This window comes from Globicephala melas, chromosome 5 (assembly GCF_963455315.2).
Source record: "Globicephala melas chromosome 5, mGloMel1.2, whole genome shotgun sequence".
Taxonomy (NCBI): domain Eukaryota; kingdom Metazoa; phylum Chordata; class Mammalia; order Artiodactyla; family Delphinidae; genus Globicephala; species Globicephala melas.
This window is the reverse complement of record NC_083318.1, coordinates 70,805,985-70,829,646: the sequence shown is the minus strand read 5'-3', so window position 1 is coordinate 70,829,646 and position 23,662 is coordinate 70,805,985. Positions and strand designations below refer to the sequence as shown.

General features: G+C 39.4%; 1 protein-coding gene across 1 annotated transcript in view; it reads left to right on the top strand.

Moving 5' to 3' along the window:
- TEC (tec protein tyrosine kinase) overlaps positions 1-23,041 on the top strand; it is a 141,482-nt gene extending 118,441 nt beyond the window's left edge. Inside the window, exons 10-18 of the mRNA XM_030880465.3 lie at positions 2,149-2,228; positions 3,394-3,527; positions 6,808-6,876; positions 7,629-7,800; positions 7,922-8,138; positions 18,225-18,289; positions 20,941-21,059; positions 21,143-21,300; positions 22,489-23,041. Coding sequence (XP_030736325.1) covers positions 2,149-2,228; positions 3,394-3,527; positions 6,808-6,876; positions 7,629-7,800; positions 7,922-8,138; positions 18,225-18,289; positions 20,941-21,059; positions 21,143-21,300; positions 22,489-22,572 — 1,098 coding nt within the window. The 3' untranslated portion in view covers positions 22,573-23,041. The remainder of the gene's footprint in view (positions 1-2,148; positions 2,229-3,393; positions 3,528-6,807; positions 6,877-7,628; positions 7,801-7,921; positions 8,139-18,224; positions 18,290-20,940; positions 21,060-21,142; positions 21,301-22,488) is intronic.
- The last annotated feature ends 621 nt before the right edge of the window (positions 23,042-23,662 follow it).

Sequence of the window (23,662 nt, the reverse complement as noted above, 5' to 3'; positions counted from 1 at the left end):
CCCTCTCCAGCATTCATTGTTTGTAGATTTTTTGATGATGGCCATTCTGACTGGTGTGAGATGATATCTCATTGTAGTTTTGATTTGCATTTCTCTAATGATTAATGATGTTGAGCATTCTTTCATGTGTTTGTTGGCAGTCTGTATATCTTCTTTGGAGAAATGTCTATTTAGGTCTTCTGCCCATTTTTGGATTGGGTTGTTTGTTTTTTTGTTATTGAGCTGCATGAGCTGCTTATAAATTTTGGAGATTAATCCTTTGTCAGTTGCTTCATTTGCAAATATTTTCTCCCATTCTGAGGGTTCCATATCTCTTCCCTCTTGCATCTCCCTCCCACCCTCCCTATCCCACCCCTCTAGGTGGTCACAAAGCACCAAGCTGATCTCCCTGTGCTATGTGGCTGCTTCCCACTAGCTATCTACATTACGTTTGGTAGTGTATATATGTCCATGCCTCTCTCTCTCGCTTTGTCACAGCTTACCCTTCCCCCTCCCCATATCCTCAAGTCCATTCTCTAGTAGGTCTGTGTCTTTATTCCCATCTTACCCCTAGGTTCTTCATGATATTTTTTTTTCTTAGATTCCATATATATGTGTTAGCATACGGTATTTGTCTTTCTCTTTCTGACTTACTTCACTCTGTATGACAGACTCTAGGTCCATCCACCTCACTACAAATAACTCAATTTCGTTTCTTTTTATGGCTGAGTAATATTCCATTGTATATATGTGCCACATCTTCTTTATCCATTCATCCGGTGATGGACACTTAGGTTGCTTCCGTGTCCTGGCTATTGTAAATAGAGCTGCAATGAACATTTTGGTACATGACTCTTTTTGAATTATGGTTTTCTCAGGGTATATGCCCAGTATATGCCCAGTTTTCTCAGGGTATAACTTCTTTCTGTAGTTTATGTTACGAGAGCAATAGCAGGTGACTTTGCTTGCTTCAGATGACACGTCACTGCCCCTCCCTGCCCCTCTCCCTCTACAGGATTTTTACACGCCTCCCTGGTGACCTCACAATGAGAGGCAGCTCTAGGGAAGTGGGTAGCTAGAAGGCCTGGGGTCCAAATCCTGGCTCTGCTACTTACTAGCTGTTTGAGTTGGGGCAAATGTCCAACTTTTCTGTGCCCCATTTCCTTACCTGTAAAGTAAACAGGCAAGGAGGTAACAATAGTACCTACCTCATAGGACTGTTCTGAGGACTGAGTAGATCCACATATTAGAACATATTAAAACAGAGTAAGTGTTCAATAAACATGTTTTATTGATCAATTAACTGTTATAATCATTGTCCCTAATTGTTCTTATCAGATTTATTTGTGGACCTTTATTTCATTCCATTGTCTTTCCTAGGAATAAGAAGAAAATTTATTTTGTTCTGTTAAACACACTTTCATTTTAAAGCAATTTCAGTGCTAGAGGTTGACTGTGGCATTAATGGTGGAGAGGTATTTGAGGTTCCTAGCTTCTGTTTCTTGCTCTTAGGCTAAGAACCTGATGAGGATTTAGCTTTTCGTCATTCAGCGTGTTGCTGCCTTTTGGGTTTCTCTGCTTAAGTTGCTTGTGCCTCTGTCTCTCCTTTCATAAAGAGTGATATTTAACATCGATTTCCAGGGGAATTGAGGATTTAAAAAAAAATCTTCCTGTAAAGAGCACTGAGGTATTTACAGGAAAAATGCTGTGTGGATAGAAGATGATATTGAGTCGGGATTCAAGCCTTATAGCAAATATGAAAAATGTATGAAATGAAACCCAGTCATTAAGAAATACATTTTTCAGTAACTGTTTCCCCACATGTCCAGGACATAAGGGAATTGCAAAATTTTGTCTGTTGGTTCTGGAAGGGCCCTGAGAGATTGTCTTGTTGAGATGTCTCGTACTAGTGTGTGTGAGGAGTTGTGATTGTGGGGAATTATGAGTGTGCTTTCTTTAACTAATCTCACGGTTCAGTAATGTGAAGTGGAAGGTCACATGGATGGGAGACGGTCACGTGGATGACTTACCTGTTGGTAAGTTGCGCTTCTCCAAAGCAGATTTTCTCGGCAGAGGATAATAATCATAAAATTATAAGATTGGGCTCTTGGATCTTCTCTGTGGCATTGGTATTATTGGATTGAAAAAAATTTTCTTCTTGGATTTTAGGATAAAGAAGGTGGTTTTATGGTAAGAGATTCCAGTCAACCAGGCATGTACACAGTCTCCCTTTATACAAAGTTTGGAGGGTAAGTAATCTCTCTCTCTCTCTCTCTCTCTGCTTAAAATCAGAGTTTTTATATGAAGTTCTTATATAGTGTATATGGATTCCTAATTTTCAGAAAATAAGCTACAATTGAGCATTAAAAAAATCTGAACTTGATTTCTAAAGTCTATACCATTTTTATATTCATATCTAGTAATTTTCCTCATTTTCCATATATATATTTGTTCTGAATGACTACAGAAACTTTAGCAACATTCCACAGATAATTACTTTGCACTGTGCTAGGTACTAAGGATACCACACTGAGCCAAGTAGACACAGACCCAGCCCTCCAGTAGCTTAGCGAGGGCTTCTTTCAGACAGGCAAACAGGCAGTGATGGTATATGTGAGTGACTGCTATGCAGGGAGGGCAACGTGTGTGTGTGTGTGTGTTTGTGTGTCGGGGTGGGGGTGGGTGGGACTTAGCCCAGACACATCTGAGTTAGGCATTAACGTTGTCTACTGACATCCAATGTGAGACCTGACGGGTGAGGCAGGCAAAAGTTGGAGAGAGGGAAATGTGTTTCTGACACAGGAAATTGCCTGGACCTGGAAGTGAGCAAGCGCTTGGTGAGCTGACAACAGTGTATTGTAGCTGGATTGTAGACTGGGAGGGGCAGGGGGAAGGGAGGAGAGAGAAGCCAGAGAGGTAGAAGTGGAAGACACATCATGTCCATGTCAAGGAGTTTGAACTTTATCTTCACAGCGGCAAGAGTTCTCTGGAAAGGATTTTCAGCAAGAGATGACTCTGGAAGATCTAAGATACCTAAAATAGAATGTGTACATGATTTGTACATCTAGTTTATTAACTTTTAGAGGTCTTCTGGACATTTGCAACACCAACAGCAGGGACAAAAAGCAGTATCCAGCTAATAGCTATTTTAAGACTTTTAATTGTTGGTAAATGGAGTTTTGGTAAATGTTCTCTTTCACGATCTCACGCAAGGGACCAAGTATCAGTTATCAGTGACCACTTTATAACTTCCATCCGTTAATTTGAAAGGTGAAGCTAAAAAGAACATGGGGGAAAATAAAATTTGTGTAGAGAATAGAGGGGGCCATATGTAGGGACCCTGGTAGAAAACACCTTAAGGGTGAAGTTACATTATTCCAACTTGGTTCTAACACATTCTGATTTTTGTTACAGAGAAGGTTCATCAGGTTTCAGGCATTATCATATAAAGGAGACAATGACATCTCCAAAGAAGTATTATCTGGCAGAAAAACATGCTTTTGGTTCAATTCCTGAGATTATTGAATATCATAAGCACAATGCAGCAGGTAAGTGAGCTGTTAAAACCTATTTCAAATATAAAGTAGTGATTAAAATGATTAGACATGGTGATGAATTCTGATTCATAAAGGTTAATTCATAAACCTTGAGCAGGTTTATGTTGTAGTTAATTGTAGAAAGTGATTGATTTAAAATTACTGCATATTAAGGAAATGATATATACAAAGAGAAATCAGAAATAATAACTCAAAAGAAGCCCCGTCTTGACCTTAAAACACAAGTTATCCTTATCGTGTGTGGCAAACGTTCACATCTGCCACATACAATACAAGGTCTACGTCCTTGGTACTGACAAAGGTTCTTTGCTTGACCCAACTTTAGTCAGGCTCCTGGACCATCTCCTGGGCCCATCTGTACACTTTCTTATAAAATCCACTTTTGGCAATAACCCTGCTAAGTCACTTTAACCAGAACCCCTTACCCTTGAGATTTGATGTCTAATCACCCTCAATAACTGGTCGGGTTCCTCGCCTTCCACCATCCCCCCGGGTAATGTCTGGGTACCCTGGCTTATTTCAGCAAGAATCTTGTTCGATTAGTTTGGCCAGAACCACTCTAAGCCCTCCCTGCATTGATGTTTCTTTTAGTAATTTTCCATCCACTGATTCCCCATCCTTCTCCTTGGCTGTGAGTTCTCATTTGTCCAGGTTGTGTTCAGAGTCGGGCCCATCTCTCTCCCCCACTTTAAAATCCCATTGCAGTGGTCCTTATACCTATCACAGTGGTCCTGAATAAAGCCTGCTGGACCATCTTTAAAAGCGTCATTGAATATTTTTTTTTCTTTAACAGTACCAAACTAAACTCCAATGTATGTCTATGTCGCAGCTATCACAGAAGCTGCCAGATGAGCAGCTTAGGTTTAGGTCTGTGTTAGAGGTTTCCAAAGACTAGCGTAAGAATGTCCCAGACACGTCTTCCATCTTCCCAAATCTTTGCTACACTTCACCACCAGAGTGGGAATAAACCAAACATCAAAAACAAAACCAGAAACCACATTTGTGCCCTTGGAAGCTCCAGAGGATGAGATAGAAAGATTTCTAGCCTTTGACTTCAAAGGTGTAACTGAGCAGGGGTTAGCCAAGTGTCCAGCCCAATCTATGGAAAATTAACTTTTGAAATTTTATCGAAGGCCTTTGCCAAGTCTGTTGCTATTTGTGACTCTCTTCACGTCTCTCAGATAATGATAAGAATGGTTATTGAGATATAATTTACACACCATAAAGTTCACCCACATGATGTGTACAACTCAGTGGTCTGTAAATTAGTATATTTGCAGAGTTGTGCCAACTATCACCATAATCTGAGGTCATTTTCAGCATCCCCCGTGCATTAGCAGTCACCCCTTAACCCCTTCCACCAGTCCTGCCCTCGGGACCCACTAATCTACTTTCTATCTCTATAGATTTGCCTATTCTGGACATTTCATGTAAATGGAATGATACCATATGCAGTCTGTTCTGACTAGCTTCTTTGAGCGTAATATTTTTGCCATTCCTCCATGTCGTAGCCTGTATAAGTACTCCACTCCTTTTTAACGATGAATAATAATCCATCGTGTGGATTTTGTTTATCCATTTTGTATCTTTCCTCAGTTGATGGACATTTGGGCTGTTTCCACCTTTTGGCCATTATGAGTAATGCTGCTGGAAACATCTGTGTACAAGTTTTTGCATGAACCATGTTTCATTTCTTTTGGGTACTAACCTAGGAATGGATTTGCTGGATCATGTAATAACTCTGTGTTTAACATTTGAGGAACTGATTTCATATCAATTTATCCCCTGAAGAACTTTTGCTTATCTTTTATTCTAGTCTTTTTCAGCATTCACATTCCCCTATTCCTTTCTTCTTGTTCTTGTGTGAATTGTTACGCTTCACCGTTATCTCAAGTCCCTTATTTCAGAAACATGTATTAAGTGCCTACTGCATGCCAGGAACTGTGCCGGACGGTAGGGATACTATGGGGAAACTAGATGGCTATTGATCTTGTCTCTCCCAGATCTTACCATCTGGTAGGGGAGACAAGAGAAGTACATAACAATATTAAATTACTATGAGATACGCTGTATTAGAAGAAATACATAGGGCTACAGGTGTTTATAGGAGAAATACCTGGGATTTCTTATTTAGTATTGTAAGCAACTTAAGTTAAAGGATTTAAGGTACCTCACCTATTTCCAGTAGTTGTGTTATTCCCAGTCGTTAATATTGTAGAGTCCAGTTTTTATGCTAAGATTACAAATGCTGAATTATGTCAGGTGCATCACTTTAATTTTAGTAGACTACTGTAATTCCATTTCATAATTCAAATCTCATACTGGAAAAGAACGTGAAATAATACTTGATAATAATTGTTGGAAACCTTTGAACATCCTTTAAAGTGTTTGCAAGACACCATGCTAGCATAGTGCCTGACAAACACTGCATTTAAAAAACAAATGTTGAATGAATAAAAACGTATATTTTAAAAATATGAAATTGTCGGCTCAGAGAGTAGTGGAACCAAGCAGGACCCTGTGGGGGCCTTCCTGGGTACAAAAGCTCCTCTGTGTTTCCCGTTTCTTGTTTGAAAAAAAAAAAAAAAAAAAGGCTTTAGTCTCCTAAGCCTTCCGCAAGCTCCAAAGAGCAGGCTGAAGCAGTTAATGATTAGTCACAGGACTCCTAGTTCCTCCTGAAGGGATGTAGATAACGATCTGATGCGTATCTTTGAGTCGCTCTGCAGAAGCTAAGACCCCCATCCAGGTGGAGGAGGGTGACTACATGCTGACCACAAGCAGGTAGACCCCAGGCTGGTTGGAACCAGAAGGTTGATGATTGAGATTCCTGAAACATCACCCTGTTACCTACCGTCAGCCAATCAGAAGAAGGTCCAGGAGCTGATCACTTGTCTTACTACCCTCTCCCCTAACAATGTCTTTAAAAACCCTTGTCGAAGGCCACTGGGGAGTTGGGGTCTTTTGAGTACAAGCCCCCCGTTCTCCTTGCTTGGCCCTGCAATAAACCTTTTTCTGCTCCAGACTCCGACATTTTGGTTTGTTTGGCCTCACTGCATCAGGCACACAGGCTTGGTTTTGACAACAGTAGGATCATCGTCCTTCCTGCCTTCCTTTAGTTTTTGCTAGCATATAGCAGAGGGCTATATATACACAAGGAAGATGAGCACTAAGTGAATAAATGAATGAATTTTGTAAGTGAGTTTCTAGTTTAGTGCTTTACCATGCAGAATGATTGAGTGAATTCAACTGTAATACTCTTTTTGATGTCTAGGACTTGTCACAAGGCTGCGGTACCCAGTTAGCACAAAGAATGCACCAACCACTGCAGGATTCAGCTACGGTAACTCCTTTTTTAGTTGCATGGCAAATTTTTCTTGAACCCGTTATGACAAGACCAGTTTAGATGTGTAGAATTCCACATAGCGGAACTGTTTTTATGTAAGTTTACCGTGTGAGATGTTAGATGATTACACTTATAGCTGTAGTAACCCTAGGTTTTCTGTTTTCATCATTATTCATTATTATTTGGTAGAAAACTGTCCGTCAGTGAAAAATAAGCATTACCATGTTACTCCTAAAATAAATCAAAGCCTTTCCTCCTTCTCACTGGGCTTGGTTGGCTACTCACAGGAAAGTAAAGATGGAGGTAATAGAGAAGACATGCAACTTGATTGTCTTTGTGCTACTGGTGAAAGCCTTTTAAACAGGTTAAACTCTTTCCAACTTGATGGAATTGAAACAGAAAAAAAAAACTTCAGGGGGAGGAATGGTAAAGGAGGAAGTATTTGTTTAAAAAAGAAAAAAGTACCTTTAAGTTTCAAGCTCCATTATTATTAGCCTATTGTGTAGCATCTTCTTGCCTTCTTCAGTTCACTTTGCTTTTACTGTGACAGCTGAGAAGGGATCCATCCTCCCCAGAGGGAGGAAAGCCACCTTCTGTCGCTTATGGGCAGGTTGCAAGTCTGCTCTGTGTTGGTAATTGTATTACCTTGTAAGTTTTAGATTGACCTTGGTTATAGTTTCTTTGTTTTCCACTGATTCCTACTGTATTCTCCTGATTAAATTTTATCACTTTCCCCCTCTGTCTCACAGAAAAATGGGAGATTAACCCTTCAGAGCTGACCTTTATGAGGGAGTTGGGGAGTGGACTCTTTGGAGTAGTAAGGCTTGGCAAGTGGCGAGCTCAGTACAAAGTAGCCATCAAAGCTATTAGGGAAGGTGCCATGTGTGAGGAAGATTTCATAGAAGAAGCTAAAGTAATGATGTAAGTTTCTACATTTTTTCTGGTTCCCCTTTTTGTATTAAAAAGTGACCCCTTGCCAGCTAACACCCCTGGTGGTTTCTTTCCCTGCAGTAACTCTGTGTATGCATGACTTCCCTCTCAGGAAACTGACACACCCGAAGTTAGTACAGCTTTATGGTGTATGCACCCAGCAGAAACCCATTTACATCGTTACCGAGTTCATGGAAAGGGGATGCCTTCTGAATTTCCTCCGACAGAGACAAGGCCATTTTAGTAGAGATGTGCTGCTGAGCATGTGTCAAGATGTGTGTGAAGCGATGGAGTACCTGGAGAGAAACAGCTTCATCCACAGAGACCTGGTAATCGCAAACCACCTGCCTTCCCATCGCCAGCCAAATTCCTTTGTAATCTGGGTCAACAAATGAGGAATGATGTGTTCATACCCAAGTTTTGTTCTCAACAATATATCACTGTTACTTTTAAATGTGGTAAATTTAACTTGCCCCATAGTTTTAACAGAAAGATCTTTATTAAATCTAATACATGTAGTATATAATTACATAGGTACCTGCTTATTAAATCATACACAATTACATAGGTAATATTTCCAGGTTAGTTACCATGCATTACATTTGGTCTTCATAAGAATCCCATGAGATAGCTAATCAGAACAGCTTTTCTGACCACCATTGTCTTATAGATAAGAAAATTAGCATCAGAGAAGTGAAATGACGTGCATAAATGGTGATAAATGGGAAGTTAAGGGTTGGTGATAAATGGGAAGTTAAGGGTTGACTCATCCTTTGACTAAGTCCTAAGCTGTTTTCCATCTCACACACTAGAAGCTGAAATTATAACAGAAATCCTTTCGTTCATTTTCTTCACTGGAAAGAGATGGAGTCGACGTTAACTCCAGAAAATACCAGAAAAAATAATCTGTTACTGGTTCTAAATTATTGTGCTGGAGACGCTTCTTAATTTTTCCTCTCTCTTACTCTGTCTCCCTCTCTTCTCCACTCATTTATTCTTTCTCTTTTTCTTCTCTGCCTATTCTTCCCAAATGTGTCTATTTTCAGTATGTTGGTAGAACCCTTAGTCCCTGTTAAAGTATACAATACTCTATTATTAACTATAGTCATCATGCTATATCTTAGATCCTCAAAACTTATCTTGTAACTGAAAGTTCGTACCCTTTGACCAACATCTCCATTTCCCCTAAACCCCCAACCCCTGGCAATCACCAGTATAGCCTTCCTTTCTGTGAGTTCCATTTTTCCCCCCTTAGATTCCATATATAAGTGATAGCATATAGTATTTGTCTTTCTCTGTCTGGTCTGTTTCACTTAACATAGTGTCCTCCAGGTTCATCCATGTTGTTGCAACTGATGAGATTTCCTTCTTCTTTTTATGGTTGAATAATGTTCCATTCTGTCTGTGTATATATATACACACCACATTGTCTTTATTCATTCACCCATTGATGGACACTTGGGTTGTTTCCATATCTTGGCTATTGTGAATAATGCTGCTATGAATATGGGAGTGCAGATATTTCTTTAAGGTACTGATTTTGTTTCCTTCAGCTACATACTAGGAAGTGGGACTGCTGGATCATATATATGGTAGTTCTGTTTTTAATTTCTTGAGGAACCTCCATACTGCTTTCCATAGTGGCTATACCAGTTTGCATTCCCACCAACAGTATACAAGGGTTCCTCTTTCTCCACCTTTTCTTTTTTGGTTATTTCTGAGATACACATTTTAAAGTAATAACTAGAATTATGACTTATAACATTATACCAGAACATGTAAGATTTTTAGGAATTTCATGTAATGTAGGAAACATTTATATTAATATATTCCATACAAATAACCCAAAGAAAGTTTAGTATTAGTTGTTTATTTTTTTTAATTTCTGAATTTTATTTTTTTATTCAGCAGGTTCTTATTAGTCATCAATTTTATACACATCAGTGTATACATGTCAATCCCAATCGCCCAATTCAGCACACCACCACCCCGTGGCTTTCTCCCATTGGTGTCCATACGTTTGTTCTCTACATCTGTGTCTCAACTTCTGCCCTGCAAACTGGTTCATCTGTACCATTTTTCTAGGTTCCACATACATGCATTAATATATGATATTTGTTTTTCTCTTTCTGACTTACTTCACTCTGTATGACAGTCTCTAGATCCATCCACGTCTCAACAAATGACTAAATTTCGTTCCTTTTTATGGATGAGTAATATTCCATTGCATATATGTACTAAACTTCTTTATCCATTCGTCTGTCAATGGGCATTTAGGGTGCTTCCATGACCTGGCTATTGTAAATAGTGCTGCAATGAATATTGGGGTGCATGTGTCTTTTTCAATTATGGTTTTCTCTGGGTATATGCCCAGTAGTGGCATTGCTGGGTCATGTGGTAATTCTATTTTTAGTTTTTTAAGGGACCTCCATACTGTTCTCCATAGTGGCGGTATCAATTTACATTCCCACCAACAGTGCAAGAGGGTTCCCTTTTCTCCACACCCTCTCTAGCATTTGTTGTTTGTAGATTTTCTGATGATGCCCATTCTGACTAGTGTGAGGTGATACCTCATTGTAGTTTTGATTTGCATTTCTCTAATAATTAGTGATGTTGAGCAGCTTTTCATGTGCTTCTTGGCCATCTGTATGTCTTCTTTGGAGAAATGTCTATTTAGGTCTTCTGCCCATTTTTGGATTGGGTTGTTTGTTTCTCTAGTATTGAGCTGCATGAGCTGTTTATATATTTTGGAGATTAATCCTTTGTCTGTTGATTTGTTTGAAAATATTTTCTCCCATTCTGAGGATTGTCTTTCGTCTTGTTTATGGTTTGCTTTGCTGTGCAAAACCTTTTAAGTTTCATTAGGTCCCATTTGTTTATTTTTGGCTTGATTTCCATTACTCTAGGAGGTGGATCAAAAAAGATCTTGCTGGGATTTATGTCAAAGAGTGTTCTTCCTATGTTTTCCTCGAAGAGTTTTATAGTGTCCAGTCTTACATTTAGGTCTCGAATCCATTTTGAGTTTATTTTTGTGTATGGTGTTAGGGAGTGTTCTAATTTCATTCTTTTACATGTAGCTGTCCAGTTTTCCCAGCACCACTTATTGAAGAGACTGTCTTTTCTCCATTGTATATCCTTGCCTCCTCTGTCACAGACTAGTTGACCACAGGTGCGTGGGTTTATCTCTGGGCTTTCTATCCTGTTCCATTGATCTATATTTCTGTTTTTTTGCCAGTACCATATTGTCTTGATTACTGTAGCTTTGTAGTATAGTCTGAAGTCAGGAAGTCTGATTCCTCCAGCTCCGTTGTTTTCCCCTCAAGACTGCTTTGGCTATTAGGGGTCTTTTGTGTCTCCATACAAATCTTAAGAGTTTTTGTTCTAGTTCCATAAAAAATGCCATTGGTAATTTGATAGAGATTGCATTGAATCTGTAGATTGCTTTGGGTAGTATAGTCATTTTCACAATATTGATTCTTCCAATCCAAGAACATGGTATATCTCTCCATCTGTGGGTATCATCTTTAATTTCTTTCATCAGTGTCTTATAGTTTTTTGCATACAGGTCTTTTGTTGCAATGGTAAATGGGAGTGTTTCCTTAATTTCACTTTCAGATTTTTCATCATTAGTGTATAGGAATGCAAGAGATTTCTGTGCATTAATTTTGTATCCTGTGCAACTTTACCAAATTCATTGATTAGCTCTAGTAGTTTTCTGGTGGCATTTTTAGGATTCTCTGTGTATAGTATCATGTCATCTGCAAACAGTGACAGTTTTACTTCTTCTTTTCCAATTTGTATTCCTTTTATTTCTTTTTCTTCTCTGATTCCCATGGCTGGGACTTCCAAAACTATGTTGAATAATAGAGGTGAGAGTGGACATCCTTGTCTTGTTCCTGACCTTAGAGGAAATGCTTTCAGTTTTTCGCCATTGAGAATGATGTTTGCTCTGGGTTTGTCATATATGGCCTTTATTATGTTGAGGTAGGTTCCCTCTATGCCCACTTTCTGGAGACTTTTTTTATCATAAGTGGGTGTTGAATTTTGTCAAAAGCTTTTTCTGCATGTATTGAGATGATCATATGGTTTTTATTCTTCAGTTTGTTAATTTGGTGTATCACATGGATTGATTTGCGTATATTGAAGAATCCTTGCATCCCTGGGATAAATCCCACTTGATCATGGTGTATGATCCTTTTAATGTGTTGCTGGATTCTGTTTGCCAGTATTTTGTTGAGGATTTTTGCATCTATAGTCATCAGTGATATCGGTCTGTAGTTTTCTTTCTTTGTGACATCCTTGTCTGATTTTGGTATCTGGGTGATGGTGGCCTCATAGAATGAGTTTGGGAGTGTTCCTTCCTCTGCAATTTTTTGGAAGAGTTTGAGAAGGATGGGTCTTAGCTCTTCTCTAAATGTTTGATAGAATTCACCTGTGAAGGCTTCTGGTCCTGGACTTTTGTTTGCTGGAAGATTTTTAATCACAGTTTCAGTTTCATTACTTGTGATTGATCTGTTCATATTTTCTATTTCTTCCTGGTTCAGTCTTGGAAGATTATACCTTTCTAAGAATTTGTCCATTTCTTCCAGGTTGTCCATTTTACTTGTAGTAGTCTCTTAGGATACTTTGTATTTCTGTGGTGTCTGTTGTAACTTCTCCTTTTTCATTGCTAATTTTATTGATTTGAGTCCTCTCCCTCTTTTTCTTGATGAGTCTGGCTAGTGGTTTATCAATTTCGTTTATCTTCTCAAAGAACCAGGTTTTAGTTTTATTGATCTTTGCTATTGTTTTCTTTGTTTCTATTTCATTTATTTCTGCTCTCATCTTTATGATTTCTTTCCTTCTGCTAACTTTGGGTTTTGTTTGTGCTTCTTTCTCTAGTTCCTTTAGGTGTAAGGTTAGATTGTTTATTTGAGATTTTTCTTGTTTCTTGAAGTAGGCTTGTATTGCTATAAACTTCCCTCTTAGCACCACTTTTGCTGCATCCCATAGGTTTTGGATCGTCGTGTTTTCATTGTCATTTGTCTCTAGGTATTTTTTGATTTCCTCTTTGATTTCTTCTGTGATCTCTTGGTTATTCAGTAATGTATTGTTTAGCCTCCATGTGTTTGTGCTTTTTACATTTTTTTCCCTGTAATTCATTTCTAGTCTTATAGCATTGTGGTCAGAAAAGATGCTTGATATGATTTCAATTTTCTTAAATTTACTGAGGCTTGATTTGTGACCCAAGATGTGACCTATCCTGGAGAGTGTTCCATGTGCACTTGAGAAGAAAGTGTAATCTGCTGTTTTTGGATGGAATGTCCTATAAATATCAATTAAATCTATCTGCTCTGTCGTGTCATTTAAAGCTTCTGTTTGCTTAGTTATTTTCATCCCGGGTGATCTGTCCATTGGTGTAAGTGAGGTGTTAAAGTCCCCCACTATTATTGTGTTACTGTCCATTTCCTCTTTTATAGCTGTTAGCAGTTGCCTTATGTATTGAGTTACTTCTACATTGGGTGCATATATATTTATATAATTGTTACAGCTTCTTGGATTGATCCCTTGATCATTATGTAGTGTCCTTCCTTGTCTCTTGTAACATTCTTTCTTTTAAAGTCTATTATATCTGATATGAGGATTGCTACTCCAGCTTTCTTTTGATTTCCATTTGCACAGAATATCTTTTTCCATCCCCTCACTTTCAGTCTGTATGTGTCCCTAGGTCTGATGTGGGTCTCTTGTAGACAGCATATATATGGGTCTTGTTTTTGTATCCATTCAGCAAGCCTGTGTCTTTTGGTTGTAGCATTTAATCCATTCACGTTTAAGGTGATTATCGATATGTATATTCCTATGATCATTTTCTTAATTGTTTTGGGTTTGTTTTTTTAAGTCCTTTTCTTCTCTTGTGTTTCCCACTTAGAGAAGTTCCTTTAGCATTTGTTGTAGAGCTGGTTTGGTGGGGCTGAATTCTCTCAGCTTTTGCTTGTGTGTAATGCTTTTGATTTCTCCATCGAATCTGAATGAGATCCTTGCCGGGTAGAGTAATCTTGGTTGTAGGTTCTTCCCTTTCATCACTTTAACTATATCATGCCACTCCTATCTGGCTTGTAGAGTTTCTGCTGAGAAATTAGCTGTTAACCTTATGGGAGTTCCCTTGTATATTATTTGTCATTTTTCCCTTGCTGCTTTCAATAATTTTTCTTTGTTTTTAATTTTGTCAATTTGATTACTGTGTGTCTAAGCGTGTTTCTCCTTGGATTTATCCTGTATGGGGCTCTCTGTGCTTCCTGGACTTGGGTGGCTGTTTCCTTTCCCACATTATGGAAGTTTTCGACTATAATCTCTTCAGATATTTTCTCGGGTCCTTTCTCTCTCTCTTCTCCTTCTGGGACCCCTATAATGCAAATTTTGTTGCATTTAATGTTGTCACAGAGGTCTCTTAGGCTGTCTTCATTTCTTTTCATTCTTTTTTCTTTATTCTTTTCTGCAGCAGTGAATTCCACCATTCTGTCTTCCAGGTCACTTATCCGTTCTTCTGCCTCAGTTATTCTGCTGTTGATCCCTTCTAGTGTAGTTTTCATTCATTTATTGTATTGTTCATCTCTGCTTGTTTGTTCTTTAATTCTTCTAGGTCTTTGTTAAACATTTCTTGCATCTTCTCGATCTTTGCCTCCATTCTTTTTTCGAGGTCCTGGATCATCTTCACTATCATTATTTTGAATTATTTTTCTGGAAGGTTGCCTATCTCCACTTCATTTAGTTGTTTTTCTGGGGTTTTATCTTGTTCCTTTATCTTGTACATAGCCCTCTGCCTTTTCATCTTGTCTATCTTTCTGTGAATGTGGTTTTTGTTCCACAGCCTGCAGGATTGTAGTTCTTCTTTCTTCTGCTCTCTGCCTTTTCTTTTTTGCCAGCTGTTGTCATCTCGTGTTTTTGTTGATAGTTGTTCTGAGAAGTGAGAGGTGATATCTCATTGTGGTTTTTATTTGCATTTCCCTGATGATTAGTGGTGTTGAGCCCCTTTTCACGTACCTATTGGCCATTTGTGTGTCTTTTTTTTTTTTTTTGGCCCTGCCACACGGCTTGCGGGATCTTAGTTCCCCAACCAGGATTGAACCCCTGCCCCCTGCAGTGGAAGTGTGGAGTCCTAACCACTGGACCGCCAGGTAATTCCCTTGTGTGTCTTTTTTGATCAAGTGTGTATTCAGTCCTCTGCTCATTTTTCAATCGAATATTTGCTTTTTTGCTGTTGAGTTGAATGAGTTCCTTATATATTTTAGATATTAACCCTTTATCAGATATATGTTTTACAAATATTTTTTTTCCCATTCTATAGTTAGCCTTTTCATTTTGTTGATTGTTTCCTTTGCTGTGAAAAAACTTTTTACTTTGTTGTAGCCCTAGTTATTTATTTTTGCCTTTTTTGCCCGTGTTTTGGTGTCAGATCCAAAAAATCATTGCCAAGACCATGTCAAAGAGTTTTTCCCCTATGTTTTCTTCTAGGAGTTGTATAGTTTCAGGTGTTACATTTAAGTCTTTAATCTATTTCAAGTTAATTTTTTGTATGGTGTAAGAGTAGGGTCCAATTTCATTACTTTACATATGGATATTTGAATTTGCCAGCACCATTTATGGAAGAGATTATCCCTTCCCTTTGTGTGTTCTTGGTGCCCATGTTAAAGATTAGTTGACCATATATACATGGGTTTATTTCTGGATTCTCTGTTCTATTCCATTGGTCTATGTCTCTGTTTCTGTGCCAGTACCATACAGTTTTGATTACTATATTTCTGTAATCTAGTTCAAAATCAGGAAGTGTGATGCCTCCAGCTTTATTCATTTTCAAGATTGTTTTGGCTATTCAAGGTCTTTTTAGTTTCATATGAAATTTAGATTGTGTTTTATATTTCTCTGAAAAATGCAGTGGAATTTTGTTATGGTTGCGTTAAATGTGTAGATCCTTTTGGGTAGTATGGACATTTTAGCAATATTAATTCTTCCACTCTGTGAACACAGGATATCTTGCTGTTTATTTGTGTCTTCTTCAGTTTTTTTCATCAGTGTCTTATAGTTTTAAGTGTACAGGTCTTTCACCTCCTTGGTGAAATTTATGTCTACATATGTTAATGTTTTTGATGCCATTGAAATTCACTTGCTTTCTTAATTTCTCTCAGTTCATTGTTAGTGTATAGAAACAAAACTGATTTTTCTATGTTTATTTTGTATCCTTCAATTTTACTGAGTTCTTTTATTACTTCTAACAGTTTTTTAGTGGAGTCTTTAGAGTTTTACATATATAAGATCATGTCATCTGCAAACAGAGACAATCTTACTTTTCTATTCCAATTTGGATGCCTTTTATTTCTTTTTCTCACCTAGTTGCTCTGGCTAGGACTTTCAGTACTATGTTCAATAGAAGTGACAAGAGTGGGCATCCTTGTCTTGTTCCTGACCTTGGAGGAAAAACTTTTAGCTTTTCACCATTGAGTATGTTGTTAGCTGTGGGCTTGTAATATATGACTTGTATTATGTTGAGGTACATTCCTTCTATACCTAACTTGTTGAGAGTTTTTAATCATGAAATGAAAGGATTTTGAATTTTGTCGAATGCTTTTTCTGTATCTGTTGAGATGATCATGTGATTTTTATCCTTCCTTCTGTTAGTGTGGTGTATCATGTTTTTGATTTGCATATGTCAAACCATCCTTGTATCCCAGGGATAAATACCATTGGATCATGGTGTATGATCCTTTTTTTTTGTGATATGTGGGCCTCTCACTGTTGTGGCCTCTCCCCTTGCGGAGCACAGGCTCCGGACGTGCAGGCTCAGCAGCCGTGGCTCATGGGCCCAGCTGCTCCGTGGCATGTGGAATCTTCCCAGACCGGGGCATGAACCCGTGTCCCCTGCATCGGCAGGCGGACTCTCAACCACTGCGCCACCAGGGACGCCCGTATGATCCTTTTAATGTGCTGTTGAATTCTGTTTGCTAATATTTTGTTGAGGATTTTTTCATCTATGTTCATCAGGCATATTGGCCTATATTTTTATTTTCTTGTCGTGTCCTTATCTTGCTTTGGAGTTAGGGTAACATTGACCTTATAAAATGAGATTGGAAGTGAACCTTTTAAAATTTTTTGGAAAAGTTTGAGAACTTAGGATTGGTGTTAATTCTTCTTTAAATATTTGGTAGAATTCACCAGTGAAGCCATCCAGTCCTGGGCTTTTCTTTCACAAAACTTTTAAAGATCACATTTTATGATTGGGGCAAAGGACTTTGCAAAATAGAAGATGATGTGATATGTGTAACGTTAGTTATTATTATGCTCAGTGGTGATAAAGAACATCTCTTTGTCATATTGAAACTTGTGAATTTAGCATCTTCCTCTTTTTTGACTTTTAAAACTGATGGAAATCTCTTGTCTACGTGAGTATGACAGGTTACACCTCTCTACACATACCTCACTGTGGTGAAGGCAATTTTGATATGTCTGTGCCTATGATACTGACATCATTAGGGTAGGTTTTTGTCATCCCTTAAGGGAAGATTTTGATGCTTCTGTCTCCTGGGTGAAGAATCCTGGTGACTATCAAGTAAAGGCATGATAAGGTATCTTTATAGGAAGACGGAGATAATCCAGGGAACGGGTATTAACTCATACTTTAAAAGAGACTCTTAAAACGCATTCAACAGGAAATAACCTCGTGTAAATGGAATTTGCGTCGTACAGAGGATAAAATTCTGAAGCATAAGGAAGAAAAATACATTCTTAGTCTATGGGTTATAGCATGTGAAAAGATTGTCATCATGTCTTCCTTCTGAGAAATACTATGTCTTTTTCCAAACTATTTTCTTGAACCTTGTAACCTTAAAGAATGGGGAAGAAAGTATAAGTAATCTAGAATTGTGTTTGTCATAAATGACAAAGCAAACTATGTTACATATGGCTGTTCTTTTGACTCTTTGGGTTAGAGAAGACCAATCATTGAGCAAAGCCACTGGGTAAAAGATTGTTCACCCATCACTCTGATGCTTGTGTGTTATAAAGCTTGCCTAGTAAGAACCTGAATTAAGGACTTTAAGAGATGTTGTCACTATCAATAAGAAAATCAGATAGTTTAATAAGAATAGAAATGGGTGGGCAAGAAGCTGATTGACCCTCCTCTTAGTCCTCATATAGATATGACAGTTGGCAAAGATTATGTAATAATGCCTTTTTCACATGAGACTTTTGACCTGTCTTTCTATCCATTCTTTCATATAAATGTTGAAGACGTTTCCATAGGGGTAAAAAAAAAATTTATAAGAGACACCACCTCTGCAAATGTTGACTGGGTTACACTAAATTTAATATAAACAGAACTTATATTTTTCTACTTTTATTGTGGAACTTTGCAACTAATATACCTTTATAATGTTGTTTTCCAGGCTGCCAGAAATTGTCTAGTAAATGAGGCAGGGATTGTGAAAGTTTCTGATTTTGGAATGGCTAGGTAAGGCTGAGTATATGTGAACATTTTCTATACATTTTGGATTAAATTAATGTAAGACTGTGGCCTTTCCCTTGAAAGTACTTGACTTTTCCTTTGCAGTTTGTGTCAGCTTCTTCCTCTGATGCCTGTTTAAGAGCTACTTTGAAACATCTTTTGTTCCCTTAACAAAACATTAGAAGTACCCATCATTTTTTTTTAAGTCCCCATCATTTTTGTACAGATTGATTTTTCTGCTTCTTATTGTTTTTTGTATAAGGTTAGAAAATAGATTATCTATATTTTGAAAGATTTCTTTGCTGAATTTGTCTTTTTACTGTTAGCTTTGGCTTTTTCTCAGGTAAACTGTTGAGAAGTTATGATTACTTAATACTTCATTATGTGGCTTTAGTTGATATTCACATTAGCTTATAGAATTGATAAGCATGGAAATAATCTGCATTGATAAAGCAAAAAGGAAACCCTATTAGGTGTCCTGAGATAAAATAAATATATTAAAATAACACAGTATACATTGTGTTAATTATTGTTAATCATTCTCTCCACTAGGTGGTAGTATAGCCCGTTATATACACTATACTTTCTTTTCTCCCTGGTGTGGATTAAATTTCTAGAATCTTTTGTTTTGATAGAAATGTGTTTGGGGTAAGTTTTTAGAATACGCAAATCTGTAATGTTTTTATTCTCTTAATTTTTGTAATCCTAATAGGGTGTTAGAAAAGTCCTTTAAAGAGTATTTCATTTGTCCTTTCTTTCCCTCCTTCCTTCATCCATTCATTTATCTGTACACCCAGCCATACAAAATTAGGTGCCTGCTCTGTGCCAGGCACAACAGTAGAGATTGAACCCTAGAAGAGAATGACATTATCCATGTGAGTCCCTGCCCACGTGCAGCTTAAATTCAGGAGGAGAGAGAAACATAAGACCTTAGAACCACTAAGAGGGGAGAGCACAGAGTGAGGTGACAGAGCAGGGGTCCGCCAACCTCGGCTTCTGGACCACATCTGACCCAACACTTACGTTTGTATGGCCCGTGAGCCAACCACGGTGTTCACATTGTTTAATGGTTGGGGAAAAAAAAAACTTTAAAAATATTATGACATGTGAAAATTATCTGAAAGTCAAAAGCCAGTGTCCATAAATGAAGTGTTAATAGGACATAGACTCATTCACAGATGTGTTGTCTGGCTGCTTTCACTCTACAAAGGCCTGCAAAATCTAAAACACTCACTGTCTGGCCTTTTACAGAAAAAGTTTGCCGACCCCTGTGATAGCGATAACTTGGGGTTGGTGGGGCGGGCGGGTACTGAGTGATGGCGCGGGGCAGGGGTGACGGTAGCGACTTCAAATCTGGTGCCTCTGGAAGGCCTCTTTGAGACCAGGATATCTGAAAAGAGACCCAAAAGGCAGGAAGTAGTCAATTAGGTGAAAGTCTGAGGATAAAATATTCCAGGTGGCAGAACACCGAGTCCAAAAGCTTGAAATTTGGGATGAGCTTGGCCTGCTCAAGAATCGAAAGGGGGTCAGGGTGGTCAGCCCATGGCCAGCATGAGGGCGGTTATAAAGGCAGGCCAGGCCTCCGTCCTGAGAAACTCGGGCCGAGGGAGGTTAGAAAGCCATTACTGTCCGAAATGGGACCAGAACTGCTGGCTGTCAGGGCAGTAAGGACCCAGTGCTCTTTGTTTGTTTTCTGTGAAGATATTCTGTATCTAATAGGCAGGCCTCCAATTTCAGGTTTGATTTTCATATGTTTGGCTTTCAAGAAACCTGTGCTTTTGCATCAGCTCCTTTGAAACACTCATTCTACACTCAGTTCAGACTCCCCTGACCGACAAACGCCCATGGTGGCACTGTCACCATCTTTGTCTGTACAGCGAAGGAAGTTTGTGCAAAAGTCATTTGAATATTTTCCCATGGAGCTTGCAGAAATTAACCTGGTATGTTCCTATAATACATGAACACCTTCCTCTTGTAAATACATACTGAACACATTACAGAAAGGGCTGAAGAACCCGTATTTAGCACCCCAATTAAGATCCTCCCCAGGGGTAACCAGTGTTACCAGTTTGTGTGTGTCCTTCCAGAAGGACCTAAGTATGCTCCCATAGAGAAACTACATAGTGTTGTTCTGAGTGTGTGTGTGTAGAGGATGAACGTCATGGTATATACATATATACACCACCATGTGCGTACATCATTTTGCAGTTTGCTCTTTTTATTTGCTATAGTTTTAAGTTGTGCTCTGTGGAATCACGGGGGCAAAAGCACATGTGCTCCAAGCGCTTTGCACCACTTCCTTTAGAGCAGCTCTGCTTTAGATGTTTTACATGTGGGGCCTTCGGGTAAACTTTTTGTTTAAAGAACAGAACTGCTTCTTAAAAAGAAAGTTTGCAAACTCTTTTCTTGTATGCTGCCTCCAATGCCTTATAAAAAAGAAAAACAGAAAAGTGAAAGCGCAGTTAGAATGTTACAGTGCACGCATCTCAAGCTCTTAGAGGAAGAGGGCAATTGCAGAGGCGTGGCTGCAGAGGCAAACAGCCAGCTTCAACCGGATGCCTGTTGGACTTCAGTCAACTGTGCTTTTGATTTTAAGGGGGAAAGAAAATTAAAGAACATGTACAAAATACAGACCGTAACTCAGTGTCTTCCTCTAGGTATGTTCTGGACGATCAGTACACGAGTTCTTCCGGTGCTAAATTTCCCGTGAAGTGGTGTCCACCTGAGGTGTTTAATTACAGCCGCTTTAGCAGCAAATCAGATGTCTGGTCATTTGGTAAGAGTCACGCTCCACTTCCCCTCAACTCTGCCCTGAAGAGGCACTGGGTGCATCGTTTGGCAATCCTTCTCCTCTTCCAGGTGTCTTAATGTGGGAAATATTCACTGAAGGCAGAATGCCCTTTGAGAAAAACACCAACTATGAAGTGGTAACCATGGTTAGTCACGGCCACCGACTCCATCAGCCGAAGTTGGCGTCCAGATATGTATACGAGGTGATGCTGAGATGCTGGCAGGAGGTATAACATTTTTCGGGTGCTTTTTTCTTCAATCTCTAAAGCATTCAGGGATCCGGGCTTGGTAGATTCAAACTGTGTGGTCTTTATAGCCTAGTGAATGAGTGCATGTTTTATATGATTTCAAACTCCTAAGTAGGAAGCCGGTCTTCTCAACTCAGTCTGAATAATGGGAAGAAGATGTGAAGAAGTGGAAAACACTAATAATTAAGATAGTAAATTCAGGCTGCCGCTCCCTTCCCAAGTGGGGCTCCCGCCACAGTCGCCTGAGCTGGGGGCTCTGGGGATAAGCCCAGAGAAGTAGCTCTTCTTTCAGTGGATCTCTAGTGTTGTCGAAATATTACTCTTTCACCAGAGAAGTTTTTTTTCTCCAAGCCTCAGCTTCCTCAGGTCATTTACTCTCAGTCTTCGGAAGTTTTCCTTCGCCCCATGTTAAAATGTCACCTCATAGAAGAGATTAGACACCAAAATGACTTTTGAAAGATAACAGTAACATTAGCTCAGAGGTATGATGTGCTAGGCACTGTGCTAAGTGCTTTCAATTTAGTTCTCGAAATAACCCTTCAAAGTGTGCATACTTTTACTATGACCACTCTGTGGATGAGGATATCACGTTGTCGCTTGCCTAAGGCCACTTAACTACAGAGAAGCAGAGTCCTGTCTGACTCCAAAGCCCATGCCCTGGTCCCTTGCTCTCATGCCTCCCAAGAGCACTGATTGGGATGGACAGAGGCCTTCTGGCCAAGAAGTGGCGCTAAGGGGAGTGCGGACAATGTGAGCAAAGGTAGGGTGGTGGTAGTGAACTTGGTGTGTGTATACAAGGGTAGAGATTGTTCTCATTGAGCATAGGGCCCATGGGAGGGTTTTTGTGGGAAATAAAACTGGGTAGCAAGGGCCTGTGGGAGGGGCAGGTTATAGAGGGCCCTGTGAGTTAGCAGGACTTGATTTTGCAGGCAGTTAGGATCTCTGTTAGGTTCTTGAATGGGATGCCAAAGCCATGTGGCAGAAAGGTTAGTGTAGCAGCAGCACGTGCAGGATCGATGAGACCTGTCTGGAGATGCATGTGTGTTCCGGCCCCGAAGCAAGGAGTCCCTTACTCTGGTATGCATTGCTATCTGAGTTGGAGCGGTGAAAAATCATTCTGGGGATGGATTCTGGAACCCACAGCTTCTACTTGATTTTGAATTGTAGAAACCAGAGGGAAGGCCTTCCTTTGAAGATTTGCTGCGCACGATAGATGAACTAGTCGAATGTACAGAAACTTTTGGAAGATGAGTGCTGTGACCGGATGATGCGATGGCTTCCAGATTCCAAAGCACGAGGAAGAAATGGCACTTTGTGGCAAACTTTTAATTTATTTAGCACTTGGACGTGTAGATTGTTTTACTTATAAAGGGGAAACACCTAAAACATTTGCTTCTCCACCAGCTGTAGCTCTGTGACCGAACCTTCTGGATTATGGAAATGCTGCCTTAGACACGATGGTTAAAGGCACCCACTTTTATTCATTCCACAAGTACTGGAGTGCCCACTATGGGCCAGGCACTGTGCCCAGGCCCCAGGGTCTGCCCATTTTAGGGGTGCATGTGGGGTCGTGTTAGCCGGTGCCGGTGGAAGGCCAGGGTAATTGGGAGGGGGAGGGGTATCCGAGCCACATTCCAGCCACCCCTCTCTTTCCTGTGACTTCTGCAGAAATCTGGGCTGGGGCATTGTCTAGAATATGGGTTCCAGATGGATCAGGAACCCACCTTGGCTAAGTACCCATCGTTTGTTTTGAAACATCTGTTTTCAAGACTGCCATTAGTATTACATTAAAACATATTTGTATGCTGTACATATTGTAAATATATACAATATATAAAGTTATATATTTATAAGAAACATGAGTCGTCTCTTTTGTAATTTGATTTTTACTGGAGTATAGTTGATTTTATGAGTTGTCTTTTAATTGAAATGTTTAATTCTGTAATATATGAGCCAACCCTCTTAGGACTAGGGATTTTCCCTTACAGCTGTCAATTCCTTTTCCCCTGATGATCTAATATTCCCTACTGAAGAGAAAAATGTCTGGACCCTTCTATCGCTAATGCCCCCTCCTCACTTGGGTAGCCATGTTTGAGGTGCCTATCCAGCTTAAGCCCCCAGCAGGGGCTGTGTTTGGGCTAAGTGGACCTGCCCATGGTATCCACAGCTAATTGGAGTTGGATGGAAAATTGAGCCTAGGGGCAATCCATCAGTTTCTGTGTCTTAAGAATCTGTCCCTGGACATAAATGTGAAAGTGAGCTCTGGAGCAGAAGGAACAGATGATGTTCACCACAAAGGCTGTGTCCCAACTGCACGCAAGACCCAGGAGCAGGCCGAGTT